The 21,203-nt window shown below is 56.3% G+C and overlaps 2 protein-coding genes across 5 annotated transcripts; both read right to left on the bottom strand.

The window, feature by feature from the left end:
• Positions 1-3,067: 3,067 nt before the first annotated feature.
• Zscan5b (zinc finger and SCAN domain containing 5B) lies at positions 3,068-11,526 on the bottom strand. Its single transcript, XM_048369004.1, has 5 exons — positions 11,437-11,526; positions 5,045-5,338; positions 4,800-4,946; positions 4,207-4,390; positions 3,068-3,813 (listed from the first exon to the last, which is right to left on the bottom strand). The coding sequence occupies exons 1-5, from the start codon at positions 11,524-11,526 to the stop codon at positions 3,068-3,070; spliced, it is 1,461 nt and encodes a 486-aa protein (XP_048224961.1).
• A 490-nt stretch (positions 11,527-12,016) lies between these two features.
• Positions 12,017-21,083, bottom strand: Znf444 (zinc finger protein 444). Of its 4 annotated transcripts, none has more exons than XM_048329309.1 (4): positions 21,046-21,083; positions 14,639-14,976; positions 13,706-13,814; positions 12,017-12,757 (listed from the first exon to the last, which is right to left on the bottom strand). In XM_048329309.1, the coding sequence occupies exons 2-4, from the start codon at positions 14,948-14,950 to the stop codon at positions 12,195-12,197; spliced, it is 984 nt and encodes a 327-aa protein (XP_048185266.1). In that variant the 5' UTR covers positions 14,951-14,976; positions 21,046-21,083; the 3' UTR covers positions 12,017-12,194. The 4 variants fall into 4 exon arrangements, with proteins under 4 accessions (XP_048185266.1, XP_048185263.1, XP_048185264.1 ...); XM_048329306.1 differs by lacking the exon at positions 21,046-21,083 and adding an exon at positions 18,371-18,521 and having other exon boundaries at positions 14,639-14,995; XM_048329307.1 differs by lacking the exon at positions 21,046-21,083 and adding an exon at positions 18,371-18,520 and having other exon boundaries at positions 12,017-12,748; positions 14,639-14,995.
• Between the last annotated feature and the right edge of the window lie 120 nt (positions 21,084-21,203).

The raw sequence follows: 21,203 nt of genomic DNA, 5'->3' as shown, positions 1-21,203 counted from the left end.
GGTTACCCCCCCCCCTCAGCAAGCTCCAGGCCCTGAATTCAATACCAGGGCCTCCACTGCAATGCAATCCGCACTGTGTACTGGTCCACACGGGAGGACAGGGCTGAGCCGGGGGGCAAGACCTGGTTTTCTGTTTTCCAGGTGTGCTGGGTCTGCCTCCTTGAAGATCAGAATGCAGGAGACTGTCCCCGGGTCCCCGGGGGACACAGGGCTCTGGGTGGCCAAGGCAGAAGCCACTTCCCAGACCCAAGTGAACTTTCTGATGCCAATTTGGCTGTGCTGGCAGGAATGGAGCTGCGCCATCCCGTCCACCTGGGGCTTGTTAGAAGTTGGAGGTAACAAACCCCATGGTGACCCCGAAAGTACGTGACACCTGCGACCTCAGGGCTGAGAAATTAATTACAGTGTACACCAGGCCTGCTGGAGGGAGTTCACTGCCAGGGCCTCGGGGAATCAATTATAAGAAATAGCAGGCGGCCAAGGAGGACGCCATTAATGGCTCACCTGCTCACCGGGCCCTGTGGCCCTGTTGTTTTTTCTGTCTGATGACAGTGTGGAAAGTTTCTAGTTCTCGGTGGCGGCCTGGGCTGAATTAACTCTTGTCAGATCTCAGCCCGTGCCCCAGAGGGCCCCCCATAACTCCTGATGGAGCTCACATTCTCCACATGTAAGATGAGATGCAACTTTGTGTACTTTTCCCCCTATCTAAGTATTCCAAACGGTTTTTAATTCAAAAGCAAGTCTCCCATGCCAGAGGTTGCAAGGAGTCCAGGGCATGGCTCAAGTGGCAGAGCACCTGCTTAGCAAGCCCAAGGCCCCACATTCAAACCCCAGGACTGCCAAAATAAATAACTCAATACACGCAGAATGGAGAGCCAGGTGATGGGGGCTCACACCTGTCATCCTAGCAACTGAGAGCTGAGGATCGGGGTTCAAAGCCAGCCCAGGCAGAAAAGTCTGTGAGACTTTTTTTTATAACAAGATTTTTAAAATTTATAATCAAGTTCTGTTGGGCCACATAATTAAATAAATAGAAGCTATGCCCTGGCCTTTGCATTGCAGTCCCCCTTGCACAAGTCGTCTGGACAACAAACTGAGCGATGAGGTGCATGCAAAGAGGAGCGGAGACGGTGGCCCAGGCCAAGGGAAGGCCAAGGCTGCCTTGCCCTCCGCCCCACTGGAGCCCCCGGCCCCTAGCTGTCCAGAGGCCAGGTGTAGAGGAAAAAATAAAGTGCAAATTTAAAAATGAAGTCATGGTGTTTCAGACATGCAGACACAGCATGAGACTCTTATCTCCAATAAACTACTCAGAAAAAGAAATGGAGTTGTGGCTGTAGTGACTGGGCACCAGCCTTGAGCACAAGAGGCTCCGGGACAGTGCCCAGGCCCTGAATTCAACTGCCAGGACTGGAAAAAAAAAGTCTACATGGCTGTGCTCAGGTCCTGGGTTCAAGCCTACTGAAAAGAGAAAGTAGATGAGGGTCAAATTTAACCAAATTACACTATGAAAATACAATGAAACCTCTTTGTATGATTAATCTGCTTTTTTTTTTTGCCAGTCCTGGGGCTTGAACTCAGGACCTGGGTGCTGTCCCTGAGCTTCTTTTGCTCAAGGCTAGCACTCTACCACTTGAGCCCCAGCACCACTTCTGGCTTGAACCCACATGCTAGGCAAGCACTTTACCACTAGCCACATTCTTAGCTCTAATTTCTTTAAAAGCTACAGAAGACATCTCCCAATGAGGCTTTTAAGGAGACCTCCAAATGGAATATCTTAATCTGCTCCTAAAGTTTTTGCAGAAGGAAATGCATATACACAACCACACCACACAGGAGATTGCTTGAAAGCATTTTATTTGGGCAGAAATACATAACAGACACCTACGTTCTGTGCCATAGAACATTGCATTTGTACTTCAACAGATACCAAAGCGCAGGAACATGGCTGTTGACATGGGGTAGGTCAGGGTGACCTCAAAGTCAAAGTCCCACCAGGTGTCCCCTCCTTTGTGATCCCCGAATGCAAAGGAGCCTGGGCTGCCCCACAGACCACGGCTGGGGTCCACAGGCCTGGACAGCTATCAAAACACAGCCTTCTGCAACCCAGTGACACCCGTGTAAGTCATATATTACATTCATGCATACACCAATTATATCATATACTAGGCATTATTATATATGATGTAGCTATCTATTGCATTCATTACATTTCTTTTGCTTCAAAGAATACAATCAACAGAACGAAGAGGCAGTCTGTGGGGCGAAGGTAGAAAACACTGGTCTGTATTATGTTCAACGAGCCACCAACTAGACGTCAAATATGGACTTGGGGTTCAGACATTTCTTCAGGGGGGATGTGGCCAGCAGGGCTGAAGCTCAGAGTCACTGACCTCTTGGGGTCCGGGGGAGGAGGGGTCCTCATTTCAGGTCACTGGGGCCTCTGTCGCCACCTGCTGGACATTCCCAAATCACGCCAAAACGACCTCTAATTAATGAACTGTAATGAATGTTTTCTTTTTTTTTGCCAGTCCTGGGCCTTGGACTCAGGACCTGAGCACTGTCCCTGGCTTCTTTTTGCTCAAGGCTAGCACTCTACCACTTGAGCCACAGTGCCACTTCTGGCCATTTTCTATATATGTGGTGCTAGGGAATTGAACCCAGGGCATATTCCCAACCGTAATGAATGTTTTCTTTTTCCAATCCTGGGGGTAGAATTCAAGACCTGAACATGTGTCCATAGACAGGCTTTTTTTTTTTTTGCTCAAAGCTGCAACTCTACCACTTGAGCCACAGCTCCTCTTCCAGCTTTGATGGTGGTGGTTCATTAGTTCTCCAGGCTGGCTTTGAACTCTGTTCCTCAAGTCTCAACCTCCTGAGTAGCTGGGATAGCAGGTGTGAACTACAGGTGTCCAGGTCAACAGAGTTTTACATCCCAGGGACTCAGGATCACTGGCAGAACAGCAAGGCAAAAAAACAAAGAACTTAAGGAATCTTGATTTCTGAGTCCTGGCTCCATCTGTGCCAGCCAGCCAGGGCTCACCACGGAATGCCCTTCCAGAAAGAGCTGTCACTGTGAGGAACCAGGCCCTTCATTCCCAGCTTTCCCCACGAAGGAGGCCCGAGGCTGGCAAGGAGCTCTAGCTGCCTCCTTCCGGTGCCGCTGCTCATGGCGCCGGCAGGTCCCAAGCTGGCGGAACCTGTAGCCACACTGCCGGCAGGTGTAGGGCTTTTCGCCAGTGTGGATGCGCCGGTGAACATTGAGGTTGCCCCGGTGGCTGAAGGCCATGCCACAGTCCTGGCAGTGGAATGGTGTCTCCTTGGTGTGGATACGCATGTGGCCCAGCAGCGTGGACTCGTGGGTGAAGCGCTTGTCGCAGACGGAGCACTGGTAGGGCTTCTCGCCCGTGTGGATACGCTGGTGCACGCGGAGGTCGGAGGGCTGCATGAAGCCCTTGCGACACATTTTGCACTTGTAAGGGCGCTCACCTGTGTGCGTGCGCTGGTGGATCACAAACTGGGACTTGTACTGGAAACTCTTCTGGCACTTCCTGCACTGGTATGGACGGCCAGCCAGGGCTTCTGGGCGGCCCCCAGGCCTACCCATGGGGCCCCTGAGGCTTGGAGGGTCAGTGGCGCAGCCCTGGGGCTCTTCCTGGGAACTGGATGATGGACCGGGTCTCCTCCTGGCTCTGCTAGTGTCAGCCAAATCTTTTCTCTCTTGGCTGGGAGTGTCAGGGGTGCTGGCTGGCACACTCTGCTTTGAAGTTTCTGCCTGGGGTCCCCTGCTTCTCCCCTCCATCACCTTCACGGCGCCTGCTGGAAGAAGGTGTGAGAACCACATGTAAACAAAGAGCATCTCCACAGCTGGGTTCTGGTGTTCACGTCTGTAACCCCAGCTACTCGGGAGGCTGAGGTCCAAAGATCACAGTTCAGAGCCAGCCCCAGGAAACTCTTGTCCCCAACGAACTGGAAAATAGCCAGCGGTGGCCCTGTGGCTCCAGGGGTAGAGGGCTGACTAGCCTGGAGGGAGAAAGTGAGAGGGAACCCTGGCTGAGTTCAGGTTGAAGTTTGGATAAGAACAAACAAATGAAATGAGGGTAAGGGCATCTGGATGATGAAGTACTGGCATTGTCCAAGCCCAAGGTCAAAGGGAAGTTGGGATGCTGAGACATGGGGATCCTTCCTGAGCAGGGGGCTGGGACTCACCGGGCCCTTGCAGTCGCAGAGGCTGGGGGAACGGACACGGTGCCCTGTCCCTGTCTTCCCAGGGATCCTCGCGCTTCACATCCGGGTGCACATCCACTGCCATGCGCTCTGTCTCCACCGCCACGTCCTTGCTCTGTGGGGGTCCCTGGGCCCCCAGGCCACTGGTCCCCGCCACAGCCTCTTCCTGCAAGAGCCAGTGCTTGGGTTACGACGGGTGAGCGTGTGCGGGGTGGCTTCAAACCTGCACCCTCACCTCGCTTCCCCACTCACCCGTGCCACACTTGCCTTCCCACCAAGCTCCCGCCGCATGGCGGCTGTGACTTGGGTTCTCCAAGTCTCTCCCGTACCCTGCCTCCAGGGACCGCGCCCAGGGCCCTGAGTTCAAGCCCCAGGACCAGCACACAAAGAAAAACATAACAAAAAACTGTCACTGCCACCACTGGGAATGGCAAAGCAGGATCAGCGCAGACCTGGAACCCCCTTTTCTAAGACAGAACGAATAAGGCTCTTTCAGACAGCCCGTTCTGTTCTGACCCACGGCTGGGTCCCAGCCCAGATCAACTCCTGCTCCCTCCAGCCTTCTAGCAGCTCACCGGCTCCTGGCTGTGGGATGTGGGGTTCTGCGGCCCCCGACTGGAGGTCAGGTCCATGGCGATGTTCATCTCATCCCTGGCAGCTCTGGCCTTCTGAAGTTGGGCCAGCGGCACGAGGTATGGCCGTCCCCCCACGTCCATGACAACCTGTGAATAGACAGGGGGAGGCATGCCATCAGACCCTGCCCGCACGCCCTCCCCAGTGAACCCCGAAGCTCACAGTCCACCCTGCTCCCCAGACTCACCCACTTGGCGGGCTCCTGGTGGTGCCTCAGTATCTCCTCCAGGTCTTTGCAGCGGCGCACCCCGCTCTCCTTCACCAGCGCCTGCAGGTGCTCGGGCATGCAGATGAGGAACTGCTCGATCACCAGCTGGTCCAGCATCTCTTCCTTGCTGTGCAGGTCGGGCCTCAGCCAGCGGTGGCACAGCTCCGACAGCATCCGCAACACCTGCACAGGGTCCGCATTCTCTGGGGCGCTGAACATCCTGAAACTCAGGTGCCACACCTCGGGGTCCTGGTCCTGCGCCCTCATGGGGTTCTGGGAGGAGGAGGAGGAGGAGGCTGCGGCTGGAGGCTGCCAGGCCCTGAAGCTCAGGGAGCTGTGCTGGGCCTCTCTGGGACGCACTGGGTGGGCTGCGGCTGTATACATGTCTCTACACAAAGGGAGTGCCATGCATCCCTGACAGGGGCAACACTGCATAGGTCTGCTGCGGTCTCCTCAAGTCTTGGTCTGGCTGGGTGCTTGTGCAGGTACTGAATTCAAGATCCAGCACTGAAAAGACAAAAACAAATACAACTTAGGAGAACAGAGGCAGAGTTGAATCATTGCACAGAACTGTTCAAGACTTCCTTCCGGGAGGATGTTTGGCCTCAGTGTCCCCCAACCTGGTGAGATCTGGGGGCTGGAGGCAGCTCTGTGGTGAAGCACAGACCCTGGATTTGGTGCTCAACACTATCAAAAAGAGAAAGAAAAGCACTGCAGATGCGGTGGTGCACACCTATAATCCCGGCACTCAAGAGGCACCTTAAGCCTCTACAAGGACCTTGTCTCTCAGGAAAATTAAAAACAAACAAACAAAAAAGTCACTAAAGAAAGCTCAGGGCTGGGAATGTGGCCTAGTGGTAAAGTACTTGCCTTGTATACATGAAGCCCTGGGTTCAATTCCTCAGCACCACATAGATAGAAAAGGCCAGAAGAGGCGCTGTGGCTCAAGTGGCAGAGTGCTAGCCTTGAGCAAAAAGAAGCCAGGGACAGTGCTCAGGCCCTGAGTCCAAGCGCCAGTACTAGCAAAAAGGAAAAAAAAACACAAAACACCTCAGAATTAAGCAGTGCCAAGGTGCAGTCAGAATGAACAGAGGACTCACAGAGAATGCCACTGGATGGGCTGCTTCACAGGTACATCTCAGCAGCCTGCGGACTCTCCATGACAGACCCCAGCCACAGACAGAAAACCAAACAAAACTTCTGGGTGCTGGTGCTCACGCTTGTAATCCCAGCTACCCAGGAGGCTGAGAGCTGAGAATCCAGGAAGCTCAAAGCCAATCTCGGCAGACAAATCCCAGACACTCTATGCCCAACTAACCACCAACAAGCCAGAAGTGGAGCTGCAGCTCAAGTAGCAGAGCACCAGCTTTGAGGGGAAAAAAACTCAGGGACCCGGCACAGGTCCTGAGTTCCAGCCCCAGGACGGGTATATAGACATACACATGTAAAGAGAACGTGGATCCTAAGAGACTTGTTAGAAAGGAGAAGGGAGAACAGGGGTGGATAGTGTTTTGTTTTGTTTTGCCAGTCCTGGGCCTTGAACTCAGGGCCTGAGCACTGTCCCTGGCTTCTTTTTTGCCCAAGGCTAACACTCTGGCCACTTGAGTCACAGCGCCTCTTCTGGCCTTTTCTATATATGTGGTGCTGAGGAATCGAACCCTGGGCTTCATGTATATGAGGCAAGCGCTCTTGCCACTAGGCCATATTCCCAGCGGGGGTGGGGGGGAGGGGGAAAGTGAAGGGGGGGCAGATAGTTTTGAATTGCGTTGCAGGGCAGGGATGAATGTGGACTGCAGGAAGCCCCTCCCTGAGCTGTGTTGTGGGGAAGCTGTGTTGGTGGCAGGGGCCCCGCCTCCAGGGTCTCCAGGCCGCTAATCCCATCCCAGGGCAGGGCGTGGCGATGCCCTCCCAGAATCCTGTAATCCCATCATGGACAGGGCAGGGCAGCACACGCCTGGAATCCCAGCCTGGAGAGGTTTAGGGAGCCCGGGGCCAGCCAGAATGTGGGGGTAACACAGCCCCAAACGGAAAATAAGAATCCTAATAACTAATGAAAGCTAACCTTTGAAAACAAAATCAGTCCATCCTAGAAAAATACCTTTAAACCGGACCCACGGGCAAATCCAACCCCGATGGCAGGGCAAACCAGACCGAAGAACAAACCCTGAGCTCCAGCTCCGGCCTCCGCAGGCCTGCGCCCCGGCGGGCATGACCCGGGCACCCGGGCTCGAACCACCCACGCCCTGTCCGGACCCCAGCCCGGCACACACATTGCTGAAGACTGCGGCCGCTGCGCCCCAGAACCTCGAGATGGGCCCCCCCCACGGCCCCCACACACGACGTCGGGTGGTGCGCGCTTGCCCAGACGGCGGAGGACTCACCCGGCCTCCACTCTCCCCAGCCTCCGCCTCGGCCTCCGCTCTCCTCGGCCTTGATCTGCAGCCCCGGCTCCTCCGGCCACCCAGACAATCTGCAGCCTCTGCCCAGACCTCTGGCCTCAACCTCGACTCTGGCAGCACTGCGGCCCCGCGCCGCCGCGCCCACCTTTATACCCAGCGTCCCTGCGCACTTCCGCCCTCCGCACCCACCCTGCCAGACCCTAGGGCGGCAAGTGGGAAGACACTGATGGGTTTATCTCAGCGACTTTCCAGACGCGGCTTATCCGTCGGCCGCGGGGACGCGTTTGGGGAAGAGGAAGAGCGGTGTGCAGACTCACACACGCGTGTCTGTGCGCGCCCCTAGCTTTGCTTACGTTTGGTCAGAGGTGGGGCTTGAACTCAGGACCTGAGTTCTGTTGCTCAAGGCTAGGGGGCTACCACTTGAGCCATGGCACCACTTCCGGTTCTCTGGTGGTTCATTGGAGATGATGAGTCACACAGAGTTTCCTGCCCAGGCTGGCTTTGAACTGCGACCCCCATTTCCCAGCCACCTGAGTAGCTAAGGTTGCCAGCATGAGCCACCAGCTTATCTTTTTAATTGTTATTATAAAGTTGATCTGTGGAGTTACCTAAGTCAGGTAATGAGGACTGTAAGTGTGTGTGTATGTGTGCCACCAGTCCTGGGTCTTGAACTCAGGGCCTAGGCACTGCCCCTGAGTTTCTTTTTGCTCAAAGCTAGCACTCTACCACTTCAGCAATAGTGCTATTTCTGGCTTTTTCGGAGTCATTTATTGGAAAATAAATGAGTTGGGTGCCAGTGGCTCACGCCTGTAATCCTAGCTACATAGGAGGCTGAGATCTGAGGGTCACAGTTCAAAGCCAGCCCCGACCGGAAAGAAAGTTCATGAGACTCCAATCTCCAGTGACCCACCAGAAAACCAGAAGTGGAGCTGTGGCTCAAAGTGGTAGAGCACTAGCTTTGAGCAAAATGGGCTCAAGGACAGTGCCAAGGCCCTGAGTTCAGGCCTCATAACCACCACCACCACCAAACCCAGAGTGCCTAGTGAGTACTACTGCTGTATTTGTTCTCCCTTTGCCCCTCTATTTCTGTGCCCCCTTTACTTTCCCAAAGACAGAGGAAGTATCAAACAAGACAGGAAGACAACAAAGAGAGAGAGGAACAAACATCCCCCAAAACCCTCTTGTTTCCATGTCCTGGAGTTTATTTTGATAAATATCATTTTGTATGATCAGAGGCATTGTACCTGTGTGGCCACCCAGGAGTCCCCTCCTTTGGTCTCCCTGTGTGTAAACACCTAACATCCTATATAATTTGTCATGTCCCAGTGAATTTTGGGCCTAGCTTCCACATATGAGAAAAAACTTGCCCCATTTGTCTTTGAGCTTCTTAGCTACTTGTCTTTGTGTGTGGTGTATGCATGTGGTGTGTGCATGGGGTGTGTGCCAGTCCTGGGGCTTGAACTCAGGGCTTGGGCCCTGTTAATGAGCTGTTTCACTCAAGATTAGAGCTCTACCACTTGAGCCACAGCTCTACTTCCCACTTTTTTGGTGGTTAATGGAGGTAAAATTCTCACAGAGCCCAGGCTGGCTTTGAACTGCCATCCTCAGCTGTCAGCCTCCCGAGAAGCTAGGATTACAGGTGTGAGCTGCCAAGGCCTGGGCTTCCTCCCGAACTTTCAAGTGTGTCCTCTTCAGGAGCCACCCCACAAAAATCACAAGGTCCATAAGACCCCAACTCCATGGAGAAAAACTGGACGTGGTCATGCACACCTTCAAGCCCCAGTGGTGATGAGAAGCCTAAAAGTAGGTAGATGGGTGGAGGCTGAGGCTGGTCTAGGGTGGGAAGCAAGGCCTGGTCTAAAAATAACGAGTGCAAAACAAGCCTGGAGGTATGGACCGCTGGTATCTCTCCCACCTGACAAGCTTGAAGCCCTGAATTCAAATCTAGTTTTGCCAAAGTAAGATTTCCCACCCTTCCACAAGGGTAGGGGGAGAGGGAGCACACAGGAAGTGCTGAGATGGGGCCTGGTCCTCCATCAGGAACACACACACACATCCACACAAGCTTTGAGGCTGGAGGAGGCTGAAATGTGTAACTTTGTTTTTCTTTTGCCAGTCCTGGGGCTTGAACTCAGGGCTGGGTCACTGCCTTAAGCTTCTTTTGCTCAAGGCTAGTGCTCTACCACTGGAACCCCAGTGCCACTTCCGGCTTTTTCTATGTATGTGGTTCTGAGGAATGGAACCCAGGTCCTCATGCATGCTGGACAAGCACTCTACTACATATCCAGCCTGAAATGTGCATCATTCAGACTTTCACCCGCGTATACTAGAAATGCTAATGTGGGAGCCAAACTCGAGTAGGCAAGTCGCCAAATCCCTTTGAGAACTGACCCCCACTCCTGCAAATATGGTGCCAGCAAAGCATCTACCCATGTACTGGGGCTGCACGGGGCACCCCGCCCCACCCCAGAATGCCTCAATCGGCAACAAGACCCTCGCCTCCTCCTCCTCTGTGGAACCCCCAGCACTGTCACTGGCATCACAGGCGGAGCAGGGATGGAAGCCGGGGAAGGTCAAGCTCAAGGCCCACCGCACAGCAGCCCTGGAACATCAGATGTGCCAGCAAGGTACCCCAGTCCTCAGCACATGCGCTGCAGTAATGCCTGCACTTTCCCTCAGCACAGAAAGGGAGCCTCAAAGCCGGCTTCTGAGAATTACTGAACAGGCCAGGCAGGTGTGGTGGCTCCCAGGATTAATCCCAGCACTCCAGAGGGTAATTACCATGAGAGGATTAGTTCAAGGCCAGCCTGGTTTACAGCGAGTTGGTCCTCCAACTCCCTCACCAACAACAACAGAGAAAAAAGAACTTAAGGGTGGGGTTAGCAATGGCCTCGGGGCCTGGAGTCTAGCTGGGACAGCAGTACAAGCTGTAACTTCCTGATGGCTCCAGTGGGCAAACACCCACATCCCTTAGTTTCATAGAAAAAGGCACAAAGAAATCTCTCATGCCCAGGGGCTGGGGAGGCCTGGGCTCTACCCTGGCTCTTCTGAGTTGCTCTGTGCCAGTCCTGGGGCTTGAACTCAAGGGTCTGGGTGCTGTCCCTGAGCTTTTTCAATCAAAGTTGGCACTCTACCCCCTGAACCACAGGTCAACTTCAGGCTTTTTGCTGGCTCCTTGTCCTTGGAGACTAAAGTCTCGTGGACTTTCCTGCCTGGGCTGGCTTTGAACTGTGATCCTCAGATCTCAGCCTCCTGAGCAGCTGGGATGATAGGCATAAGCCACAGTGCATGGGAAGGCAGGTAGCAGCAGGCTACACAGTCCTTCAGCTGGCTCCTGGCCCTGACCCTCCCCCCATCTCTCCCTCCCCAGGCGGTTCTCTCCAAGGCCACTGTGGAGACTATTGCCAGGAAGGAGAAGGCCCGGCAAGAAATCTTTGAATCTGGGGCACCCCACCCCACATGAGCCTCAGGGGAGGCTCCCTGACACTGTGCGGAAGTGACCCCAACAGTGGGGTCACCTCCGTCCCAGGCCTACTATGTTCCTGGGACCTGAATTTGGGAGCCTGCCGCTCCACAAGTTGAGTGGAGTGGCTCTGTGGTAATTTAAGGGGCTTTGTTCTGTTGAGGGTGGACCCCAACTATGGTTCCCCCCTCTCCTAGTAGCCAGCAGAGTCCACCAATGGGGTGTCTTGCTTCCACCTCTCTGGTGGCTAGAAATTACAGGTGTGAGCTGCCTGTCGTGCCAGGGCTTTCTTCTTTTTTTTTTGCAGTCCTGGAGCTTCAACTCAGGGCCTGGGCACTGTCCCTGGTTTCTTTTGCTCAAGGTTAGCACTCTACCTCTTGAGCCAGAGTCCCTTCTGGCTTTTTCTGTTTATGCGGTACTGAGGAATTGAAGCCAGGGCTTCAAGCATGCAGGACAAGCACTGTTATCACTAAGCCACATTCCCAGCCTGAAATGTGTAACACTCTAACCTTCATCTGCATGCGCCACCTCTCCCGGTGTCCCGTGGGCCCGATGCTTATCATGTGGCCTTCGGCAAGGGTGCGCCCGAACACACGCATGCGCCCATATGCACCGGCGCGTACGCATACACATGCGCACTTGCATGTGCCTGCACATGCGCATATGCTTGCACATGCGCACATGCTTGCACATGCGCACATGTATGCACACGCCCCTATGCACACACGCAGGCGCAGGCGCAGGCGCGGGCACATAGGTGCGCCGCCATAATGGAAGGGCCAGCAGACGCTCCGCAGACTCCGTACTTGCTGTGGGCCTGCGCCTGCCCGTGCTGGGAGGCCAGTTGGGGTCCACTGGCCCTCACTGGGCAGTCGGTCAGAGGCAATAGCCCTGGCGCACCCAGATTTCCAGTCACAGACAGGGGCTACCGCGGCCCCTTCCCTCCTGGGGTGAGGCACCGCAGGGCAGTGCCGGCCGGAACCACCCCCGCCCCCACCAGCGGCCACCAGGTAAGAGTGCGGTGTGCGGGCGGCCCTCCCCACGGGACTCAGGACAACCACGACTGAGGCCTCGTGCTCACAACGGCGGTCACTTTATTATTGTCGATGCTGGCTGCTGGTGACCGTTGTCGTCCGCGCCTTCCTGGCCCTGCCTGGGGCCCGCACCAGCCTGGATGGCTGGGGGCCAGGTTCCGGGTCCCCATGCCCGGAATGCAAGGCGGACACGGGGTGCAAGGCGCCGGGCCAGGGACAGGGAGAGCGCGGGGCTACCCCAGGGGCCAGGGCGGGAAGGCGCCACTGCCGCCACCCTCGGGGCCGGGCGCCGCGACCCCCTGCGCGCCCGCCGCGGCCCGGCCGTGGATGCGCTGGTGGCGCAGCACGTGCTCGCGGCGCCCAAAGCCTTTGCCGCACTCCCAGCAAGCGAAGGGCCGCGCGCCTGAGTGCGTCTTGCGGTGCCGCACCAGGTGCTCGCGCCAGTAGAAGGTCTTCCCGCACTCACAGCAGGCATGCGGCTTCTCACGCGCGGGCAGTGGGCGCAGCGCAGGCCCCGGCCCGCCGGGGTGCGTTCCGCGGTGGCGCCGCAGGTGCTCCTTGCGTCGGAAGGCCTTGCCGCACTCGGGGCACGCGTGCGGCTTCTCGGCCGAATGACTCTGTCGGTGGCGCAGCAGGTGCGCTGGCTTAAGGGGTGCCTTCCCACACTCGGGGCACGCCACGACGCCCGGAGCCAGGAAGGCAGGCAGGCTGGGCGCTAGTGGGGCTGGCGGGGGGCTTCCCGGCTCCTGCTTGTATGGGCGTGTTGCCTCGCCAGGGGCCGGGGTCTCCGTGGGTCCTGAGAGAGCAAGTGGGAGAGTGCGCAAGCAAGACAGAGCGAGAGAGACAGAGCGCGAGAGAGAGCGAAAGAGAGAGAGAGAGAGTGTGTGTCAGTCACGCGAGGGGGGCACCCAGGGAGAGCAGGGGAGTGGCAGGACGAAAGCATGCTTATGTAAGTACACGCCTACATGTGTGGCTGCGTGCATGCAGGGAAGCAGGTTGACATGTGACCGTCACTTGGATGGGGCAATAGTGGAAGGTAGCTGGTAGGTGGGCAAGCTAGGCTTGAGCCTGAACTTCTCCTGCCTGAAACAAAGGCTGGTCCCCAACCTCCCATCTCCTCCTGTGCAGAGCCATCTTCCTGTGCCATGTGACCTCACACCCAGCACCAAAGCCTGCACCTACTCCCTGGCAGAGCACCACACCCGGGCCAGAACGCCAGAGCCTAGACTGCAACCAGCCTAGGAGAGGGGTCCGGGAGGAGGCTCCTGGGTGTGGGGGCTCCCCCTGTGTGGTGTGGCTGCCAGATATAGGCTGCTGGGCCCAGCCCTGGCTTGGCAGCCCCGACTCTTGGGAAAACACTGTGCCTCCGGATCTGCAGCAACAAATGCAAGTTGATGTCATGTCCTGCCAGGCATGGTTGTGCATGTCTGCAATCCCAATACTGAGGTACCTCAAGTTCAAGGCCGGCCTGAGTTACTGGTAGAGTCCCCTTCTCCAAGGGCCACCTCTGGAAGCAGGGGGGGGGGAAGGGGGGGCTGTGGAGGTTAGAAGTGGCACCTGCCACACACCGATAGCCAGTATTCCCAACTCCAACCTGTAGCTGTGGCATCCAGGGTGAGCTGTCTGGGTGGCTCACTGTGCCAGGTCATGGAGGCAGCAGGCCAAGCCCTGCTTGGCCTGGGAGAGAGAGAGCCCTGACGCTGGGGGTCAGGAAGAGGACAAGGGCCTGGGGGCAGCTGCTTACCTGGGGTTATCACCCCACCATCCTCCTTCGCAGCACTGACCCCGGAGCCTTCTGCCAACTCCCGGGGGACCTTCATTGTTGAGGATTGGTCTGGGGAGGTTGCTGGGCCCTGCAACGAGAGGCACACCTTTCAAATTAAGCCTTTCCCTCACAGCCATCAAACCATGTTTGCTTTGCTCTGCAGGCTGTCTTGGAGGGAGTTCAAGCTACCCTACAGAGAGGCTATGGGCAAGGGCAAGGGCCATGGCCTCTATGGGCCACAGGGCAAGCAAGCCATCTGGACCAGTCCTCCAGCCCTGGACACTGAGGCTGACGCTCTTGGGGCAGCAGTTTGAGTCCCATAGGTGCTGGCTCAGTCTGAGAGGCAGCACGGTGAAGCTTATGTGGTCATCACAGTCTTCCTTTGCAGCACCAATCTGAGGGGCCCTCATAGCTGACAACTGAAAGGGGACCATCTGCTCACTTAACCCCTTTCATGTGTTTCTGAGAACGTGCCACTGGGAAATGCCCTTTACCCAGGGCCTGCCATCTTCCTCTGGCCAGCCAGAGTTGGTTTTTTTTTTTTTTTTTTTTTTTTTGGCCAGTCCTGGGCCTTGGACTCAGGGCCTGAGCACTGTCCCTGGCTTCTTCCCGCTCAAGGCTAGCACTCTGCCACTTGAGCCACAGCGCCGCTTCTGGCCGTTTTCTGTATATGTGGTGCTGGGGAATCGAACCTAGGGCCTCGTGTATCCGAGGCAGGCACTCTTGCCACTAGGCTATACCTCCAGCCCCAGAGTTGGTATTTTTGGCTTTGCAGGTCCAGCTTCTATCTGAGGTAGCCACCGGAGGAAGGCCATGTCTAGTGCCAGTAAGTTTCACAAATCAGGTGGGGTCTGGGTACAGATTTCTACCTTGGGGCAGGGCCCCCTGGCTGCCCCCAGGCCCCGGGCTCACCCAGAGCTCCTCCAGAAGTGCCACGGCCTCCTCGCCACTCTGGGGCTGCCGGCTGCACACCCAGGCCTGGGTGTCGGCAGGCAGCGCGCTCAGGAACTGTTCGAGCACCAGCAGCTCCAGCATTTGCTCCTTCGTGTGTACCTCGGGCCGCAGCCACTCACGGCACAGGGCGCGGAGCAGCCCCAGTGCCTCCCGCAGCCCGGGTGCATCACCCAGGTGGAAGTGGCGGAAGCGGTGCCAGGGTGAGTCTGGTGTCAGGGCGTCGGTAGCAGGGCCCTCCTGCTTCACTGGCTGTGGCGCTAGGGCCTCCATGGGGCTGTCAGGGTTGTCAGCGGTGCCTGTAGGAGGGACAGTGAAGTGAGGCCCAGGTAAGACTCTGCCCGGAGCCAGTGGCCTCAAGCTTGCCCACTGCTCAGATGCGTCATTGGCCCTGGGCATCAAGATGACACAAGAAGAGCATGAAGCATGGCTCAGGTGATACAGTACTTGCTTATCAGACAAAAGCTCAGAGACAGCACCCAGGCCCCAAGTTCAAGCCCCACAACTAACCCCAAACCCTAAAAAATACACAAGGACCCACATAGGACTTGGTGGGTAGCAAATGTTCACTGCCAGCACTGTCATTATGTCACCATCTGCCGTGAACCTCAGAGCAGACATTGCTGGATGCCACAAGTCAGCACTGTGTCCCCCTAAGCTCACAGGTAAAGCCTAGCCCCACTGTGAATGAAGGAGAGATTTCTCCCTGTGCCAGAAGAGGATGAGGAGGTCCCAACCGTCAGCCCCTGGCCTCGCTGATACCCTGACCTTATACTTCCAGCCTTCAGAACTGGAGGCGGGGAGTGGAGGCTTGGTGCAGAGTGGTGGCAGGGCAAGGCCCCTCCCAGCTGCAGAGGTGGATTTTGGTGTCCTGTAGTAGAGGAGATGTGGCCAGCCTGCTCCCTTGGGGACACAGGTCCCACTTGGGGACCCACCCTCTGGCCTGGTCACCTCCAGCTTGGCATTGGGGTTTCACTGCATGAAGTCCAGGTATACAGACATCAGCCCCCAGCTTGCCACATCGCAGGTTCCAGCCATGTATGGGAACTGGCAAGGAGGTGGTGCATCATCAGGACTGGTACTACCTGGGCGAAGCTTGGGGGAGAGGGTACTGGAGGCATTCTGATCACCATGCAGTGGTATGGCAGGTGCTGCCTCCCCCTCCCCCAAGGGAGTGGAGGTCCTCTGCTGCCCTCCTACTGGGAATTCTGCAGGGTCAGGCTGTTGTCATGGTAACGCTACCATGTGAGGTCAAAGCAAAGAAACTGGTTTGGGCAGTCTGACTTGTACCAGGGCAATGCCCTCTGTACCTGTGTCCTCAGGCTCCTTTATTTTGTAGTGGTTGTGAAGCAAATAGTTAACTTACTGTGCCAGCCATGAAATGGTGCAAACTGGCACTGGCTTACCTATGTCATCTCTTAATATGACACATTTCAGCTAGTCTCCCTTTTTATCCTCAGATGGGGGCTTCGTTCCCAATTCAAGGATTTTGCACCTGCCATTTCCACCTGCATCTCTCCCTCCCCTACCCCAGTCCTTGCTCTGCTGTCTCCTGGGCTTGCACGGGTGCCCCAGGCCATCCACCCTAACTCAGAAGCCCCATGTGTCTGTCTCCTATTATTTGTGTGTATGTGTGTCGACTGGTCCTGGGACTTGAACTCAGGGCCTGAGTGCTGCACTGTAGCTTTTTCACTCAAGGCTAGTGCTCTTACTCGAGCCACAGCTCCACTTCTGATTTTTAAGTGGCTAATTGGAGGTAAGAGTCTCACAGACTTCCCTGTCCAAGCTGGCTTGGAAATGCAATCCTCAGATCTCAGCCTCTTGAGTAGGTAGAATGCCTGGCACATTTTTTTTTTCCAATCCTGGGGCTTGAACTCAGGGCCTGGTACTGTCCCTGAGCTGCTTTTGCTCAGGCTGGCACTCTACCACGTGAGGCACACCACTACTTCTGGCTCTTTCTGTTTATGTGGTACTGAGGAATTGAACCCAGGGCTTCATGCATGCTGGACAAGCACTCTACCACTAAGCCACATTCCTAGCCCCTGGCACACCATTCTTACTATGTCTTGTTTTAGCAGCTCACAAGGTCTGGGTTCCAGCCATAGTTACACGCCACCTTCTCCCACGAGGATAACAGACCTCAGTGAGAGCAAGCCTAGGACTTTGGTGGGCACTGGAAAATTTTACAGTGTTGACCAATCACGTTGAGGTTGCTGCCTGTATCCCATTTTGTGGGAGGAAACACTGTTACTCTAAGTCCTTAGGATAGATCTGTCCAGGATACCTCCCGGGAGCATATACCAAGAGACAGCATCACATAAGTCAATCTATGTCTAAAGAGTGCTTCAAGCAACTGGACAGCAGCAGTAAGCCTGCTTTCAGTTACATGGTAGCCCCACCCAGCCCTCCACAACCTTGAGTTGGGGACCTGGGTCCCACTGCAAAGAGGGAGAAATGCACAGTCAAGAGTATGTAGCTCGGAACTGAACTCAGTGCCAAGGCAGCCTGTGTTAGTGTCATGATTACAGCCAGACTCGAGTTCAGCTCTGCTGCTTACTTAGGCACTGTCACCTTAGACATGTGACATGCCCTGGACTTATTCTCTGCACCTGAAGTACAGGAAGGCTGACAGCCCATCCCACCGAAGCAACCAGAAATGGCCTGCAGCTAAGTGCTCAGTGAAGATCTGCTCCCATCCCCGGTGTTCAGGGCATTAGGGGTGGATGGCAGAGGCTGCTGGAGGGGCCGCCCTGTGCCTTGCACAGCCCCTTCCTCCAGACTCCTGAGGCAGTCCTCAGGTGTGAGAATAAAACACACCTCCGGATATGCGCTCCTGTAGATCGGCGCAGCTACTAGACAAATATTTACTTGGAGGGCAAGAGCCTGGGAACAAAGTTCTGCCCCACCAGCTCCGTGCCCTTGCAGCAGGCACAGCAGGACCTTTCAAAGCTCTACCTCTGCTTCCTCAGTGGCAAAACCAATGGTGAAAAATAAAAAGACCGAGCCCAGCGTCTGGCAGTAGGTAAGTGCCCACTTAGGTGTTCAAGTCGGCACTCAATGTCATCACAACTGTCCCGAGCCCTGGTGGGGGGCAAGGACAAACCCCCATCATGCCTGGCAGCAAGACAGGAGGGTGGCGGTGTCAAGTGGTCGCTGTTCATGTGTGAAGCTGCTGCTCCTACAAGCTGAGGAGGAGACCCTAAACCTCCATCTACCAAGTGGTAACTACCCTTCCCCTAAGCCCTTCAGGACGGGCCAGCCCCCAGCCCCAGCCCCCGTCCTAGCGTGGGCTTCCCGCCCAGCTCCCCCTCCAGGCCCGGCGCCCACGACCCCTATATCCTGCCTCACTTTCCCCACAGCGCACCCAGGACCCGCGCCCCCTCCCCTGCCTCACTTTCCCCCACAGCGCCCCCGGGCCCCGCGCCCCCTCCCCCTGCCTCACTTTCCCCCACAGTGCCCCCAAGCCCCGCGCCCCCTCCCCTGCCTCACTTTCCCCCACAGCGCCCCTCCCCCGCTCTCCCCGTCGGCTCCCGCACCTCCAGGTCCCGCCCCCCGTTCCCACGCCCTCCCAGCTCCCTCCCGGGGGTCTTTCGCTCCCCCCGCCCCTGCCCGCGAGCCCTGAGGGCCCTCGCCTTTCCCATCCCCCCCTCTCAGGCCTGCCGCCCCCGACCCGCTCCTCTCCCGCCGGCTTACCTCACTCTCCAGGGCGAGGCCCCCCAAGCCCCTCAGCTTCCCGCACATGCGCACGAAGCTCGCCGGGACTCCATACCCCAGCAGGCTTTGCGCCAAACTCACCCGTTCCCCTCCCCCCACCCTCACTCCTTGAGCCACTGGTTCTACCCAGCAACTCCTCTGCTCAGCCTCTCCTAGAACTACATTTCCTAGGAAGCATTTCGGCAAAGGCGGTTTCTCATTGGTCCTGGCTTGTTGCGCCAGCGCCAGAACTACATTTCCCAAGAGCCATCAAAGCGCGGCGTACTCCCTATTGGCCTTCGCTGGCGCAAACAGGGCGCAGCGGGCTTTGAACTACGTTTCCCAGAGGTCACTCGGGAAGCTTGGGAGCATGCGCAGAAGTACCAGCGGAGAAGGAGCGGTGGCGGCGTTGTGGAGAGCAAGAAGGCCCGTCCGGGAGATGCTGGCCTGAGGAAGAGGGGACAGAGCTTCCCGCCCCGGCCGATCTGAGCTAGGGCAGAGAGCGGTGGTCAGGAGAGCCAGCTTGGGGATCCCGGGTTGACCCCGCTTGGGTGAGCCTGGGATTGGTGTCCACCACTCCCTGCCTCAGTCTCCCCTCCTGTGAACTGTGGGAGGACGGTCCGGAATGCCATCTCCACCTGGTAGAGCCCTTAGTGATCAGATGTCCTCCTGGAATCCTTTCCAGACGGCCTGCCGCGACCCCGGGGAGCGCACGGCGGCCTGCCACACCTCCATCCATGCTGTACTTGCTGCGACTCTCCTCCTGGCACCCAGGCAAGCGCCCGGCCACAGAGACCAGCTCTTCCAGCTTGCCCTCCCCTGCTCCCGGCTACAGCCTCTGCCAATGAGTAAGGGCAGGAGGGGACAGGAAGAAGGCGGCTCTCCCGATTTCCCAGGCCCGAGGGTGAGGATTTCTTTGGCTGTAAAAGTAGCTCCGCACCCTCTGAGAAGCTCGGGCCTTTTGTAGCAATGCTATAATTATTACTCAAAATAATAATTAACGATTTCTGTTTGTGTGGTGCTTTGAAGCCTAGAGATCCTTTAGGGCAAAGACAGGGTTTGGTTCATCTCTGGGTCTGCAGCCATGGTCGCCCCAAGGCACAGGTTTGGCTAATTGGACAAGTGGAGGAACAACCTCCCTCCCCCCAGCATGACTTGGGGCCGTGGGGTGGCCGGGTTTGAGACTGATGGACAATTAAATTAATAAAGTAATTGCTTAATGATGGGCCTTCTTTTATCCCCCCCCCCCTTTTTTACCTAGGTGAATATATAGGTTGGGAAGTGCTGCAGACTTATCTTGTTACCATCAGACTCCCTAGAGTGAAGACAGAATTGGAGCAAACACAGTAAAAAAAAGTGGCAAGAGATTGCAGCCCTGGACCAAACCATACCCAAAGGTGTCAAGGTTTAGCTCTTGAGTTTGCTTTGTACATTCAAATCAACAAAGTATCTCTTCCTTTTGCTTTTTACTTTGAACCTGTTCCAACTGCATTTCTGTTTCAGTAACTTGAGCTATAACGGTGATGGACTGACTGGATTCCAGGTTCTTGGAATCCCCTAAGTCGGGATCTTCAAGCTACAAGGTTTAAAGGAAGCTTCGGGCCAGGACCAGTGTCTCCGAGCCAGTCAGCGCTGGGGCTTGGCCCTCTCCTTGCTCATTGTGGGTCCCGCAGGAAACATGGTTACTGGGATGGCACGGGAGAGGAGACACTTTGGGCCTACCTAGTCCTTTCCTGGCTGAGTCTGGAGTAGCCGCAGTGGAGAGGGATCGGTGGCTCCCGTACCTTCCCGAGTCTGTCAGTGGTGTATAAGTGGCCTCGGCGAAAAAACACAAGGTCCTGGGGCTTTGGCCCCAGTGATCTTGCAATCAAACATCCTTTCCTACCTTGTGTTTTAAAAAAATTGACGTTTGCAGTATTTCTAAAGCTAGGACACAGACATCTTTTATTTTTCTTCCCCTGGAAAGATGTTATTAAGTGGGCAGTTCACATCTCCGCACCCAGGTTGACTGGAGAGTGGACAGCTAACAGCAGTAAATCAGGTATGGAATTAAGGAACTTCCCCACGCAGTACCTCCAGCATAGCTTACACATTACACAGATGTGAATGTGAGCTGAGAAAGGAGTTAGCGCTGTACTTCCCACAAGCTGAGCGATTATAAATGATAATAATCCGAAGCTTAGGTGAGATTAAGTGAAATGGATCGAAGTATAGAACAGGCAGAGGTCAGAGGGCCCAGCCTGCAAGCACCGACACTGCTGTAGGGCATTACTGAAAGCTAAAAGCTGGGCGCTTGGGCTCCTGCCTGCAACCCCAACTACTCAGGAAAGAGATCTGAGGCTCGCGACCCGAAGCTGCCCCGGGGCAGGGAAGTCTGTGAGATTCTTAATCTCCAATAAACCACCAAAAAAAAAAAAAAAAAACAGAAGAGGAGCTGTGGCTCAAGTGGTAGAACAACAGGCTTCCTCCCAAAAGCCAAGCGAACGCTCCAAGCCCCGAGTTCACGCCTAGCCCCAGAGCCCGGGCCCCAGCGCTGGCTCCGGCGCGACCGTCCCGTCCCGGCGAAGCACGCGAGCCTGGAGCCTTGCCCGCAGGTTCGAGCCCCGGCCCGCGCCTCCCGCCGCGCCCGTCCCTGTGGATACGTGAGGGCCTGGTGGAGGCCAAGGCGTCCTTACTTTAGGAAGGGGGAAACTGAGGCTGTCGAGGGCCGGTGGGGCGGCACGACCCGGGGCGGGCCGAGGCGATGGTCGGGCGGCTGGACGATGCCCGTGGACAGCGCCGGGGCGGCGGAGGCAGTGGGGGGAGGGGGAGATTGGTGGGGTGGTGACAGCGG

Source organism: Perognathus longimembris, chromosome 20 (genome assembly GCF_023159225.1).
Source record: "Perognathus longimembris pacificus isolate PPM17 chromosome 20, ASM2315922v1, whole genome shotgun sequence".
In the NCBI taxonomy this organism is placed as follows: Eukaryota; Metazoa; Chordata; class Mammalia; order Rodentia; family Heteromyidae; genus Perognathus; species Perognathus longimembris.
This window is presented reverse-complemented; position numbering and strand designations above follow the sequence as displayed.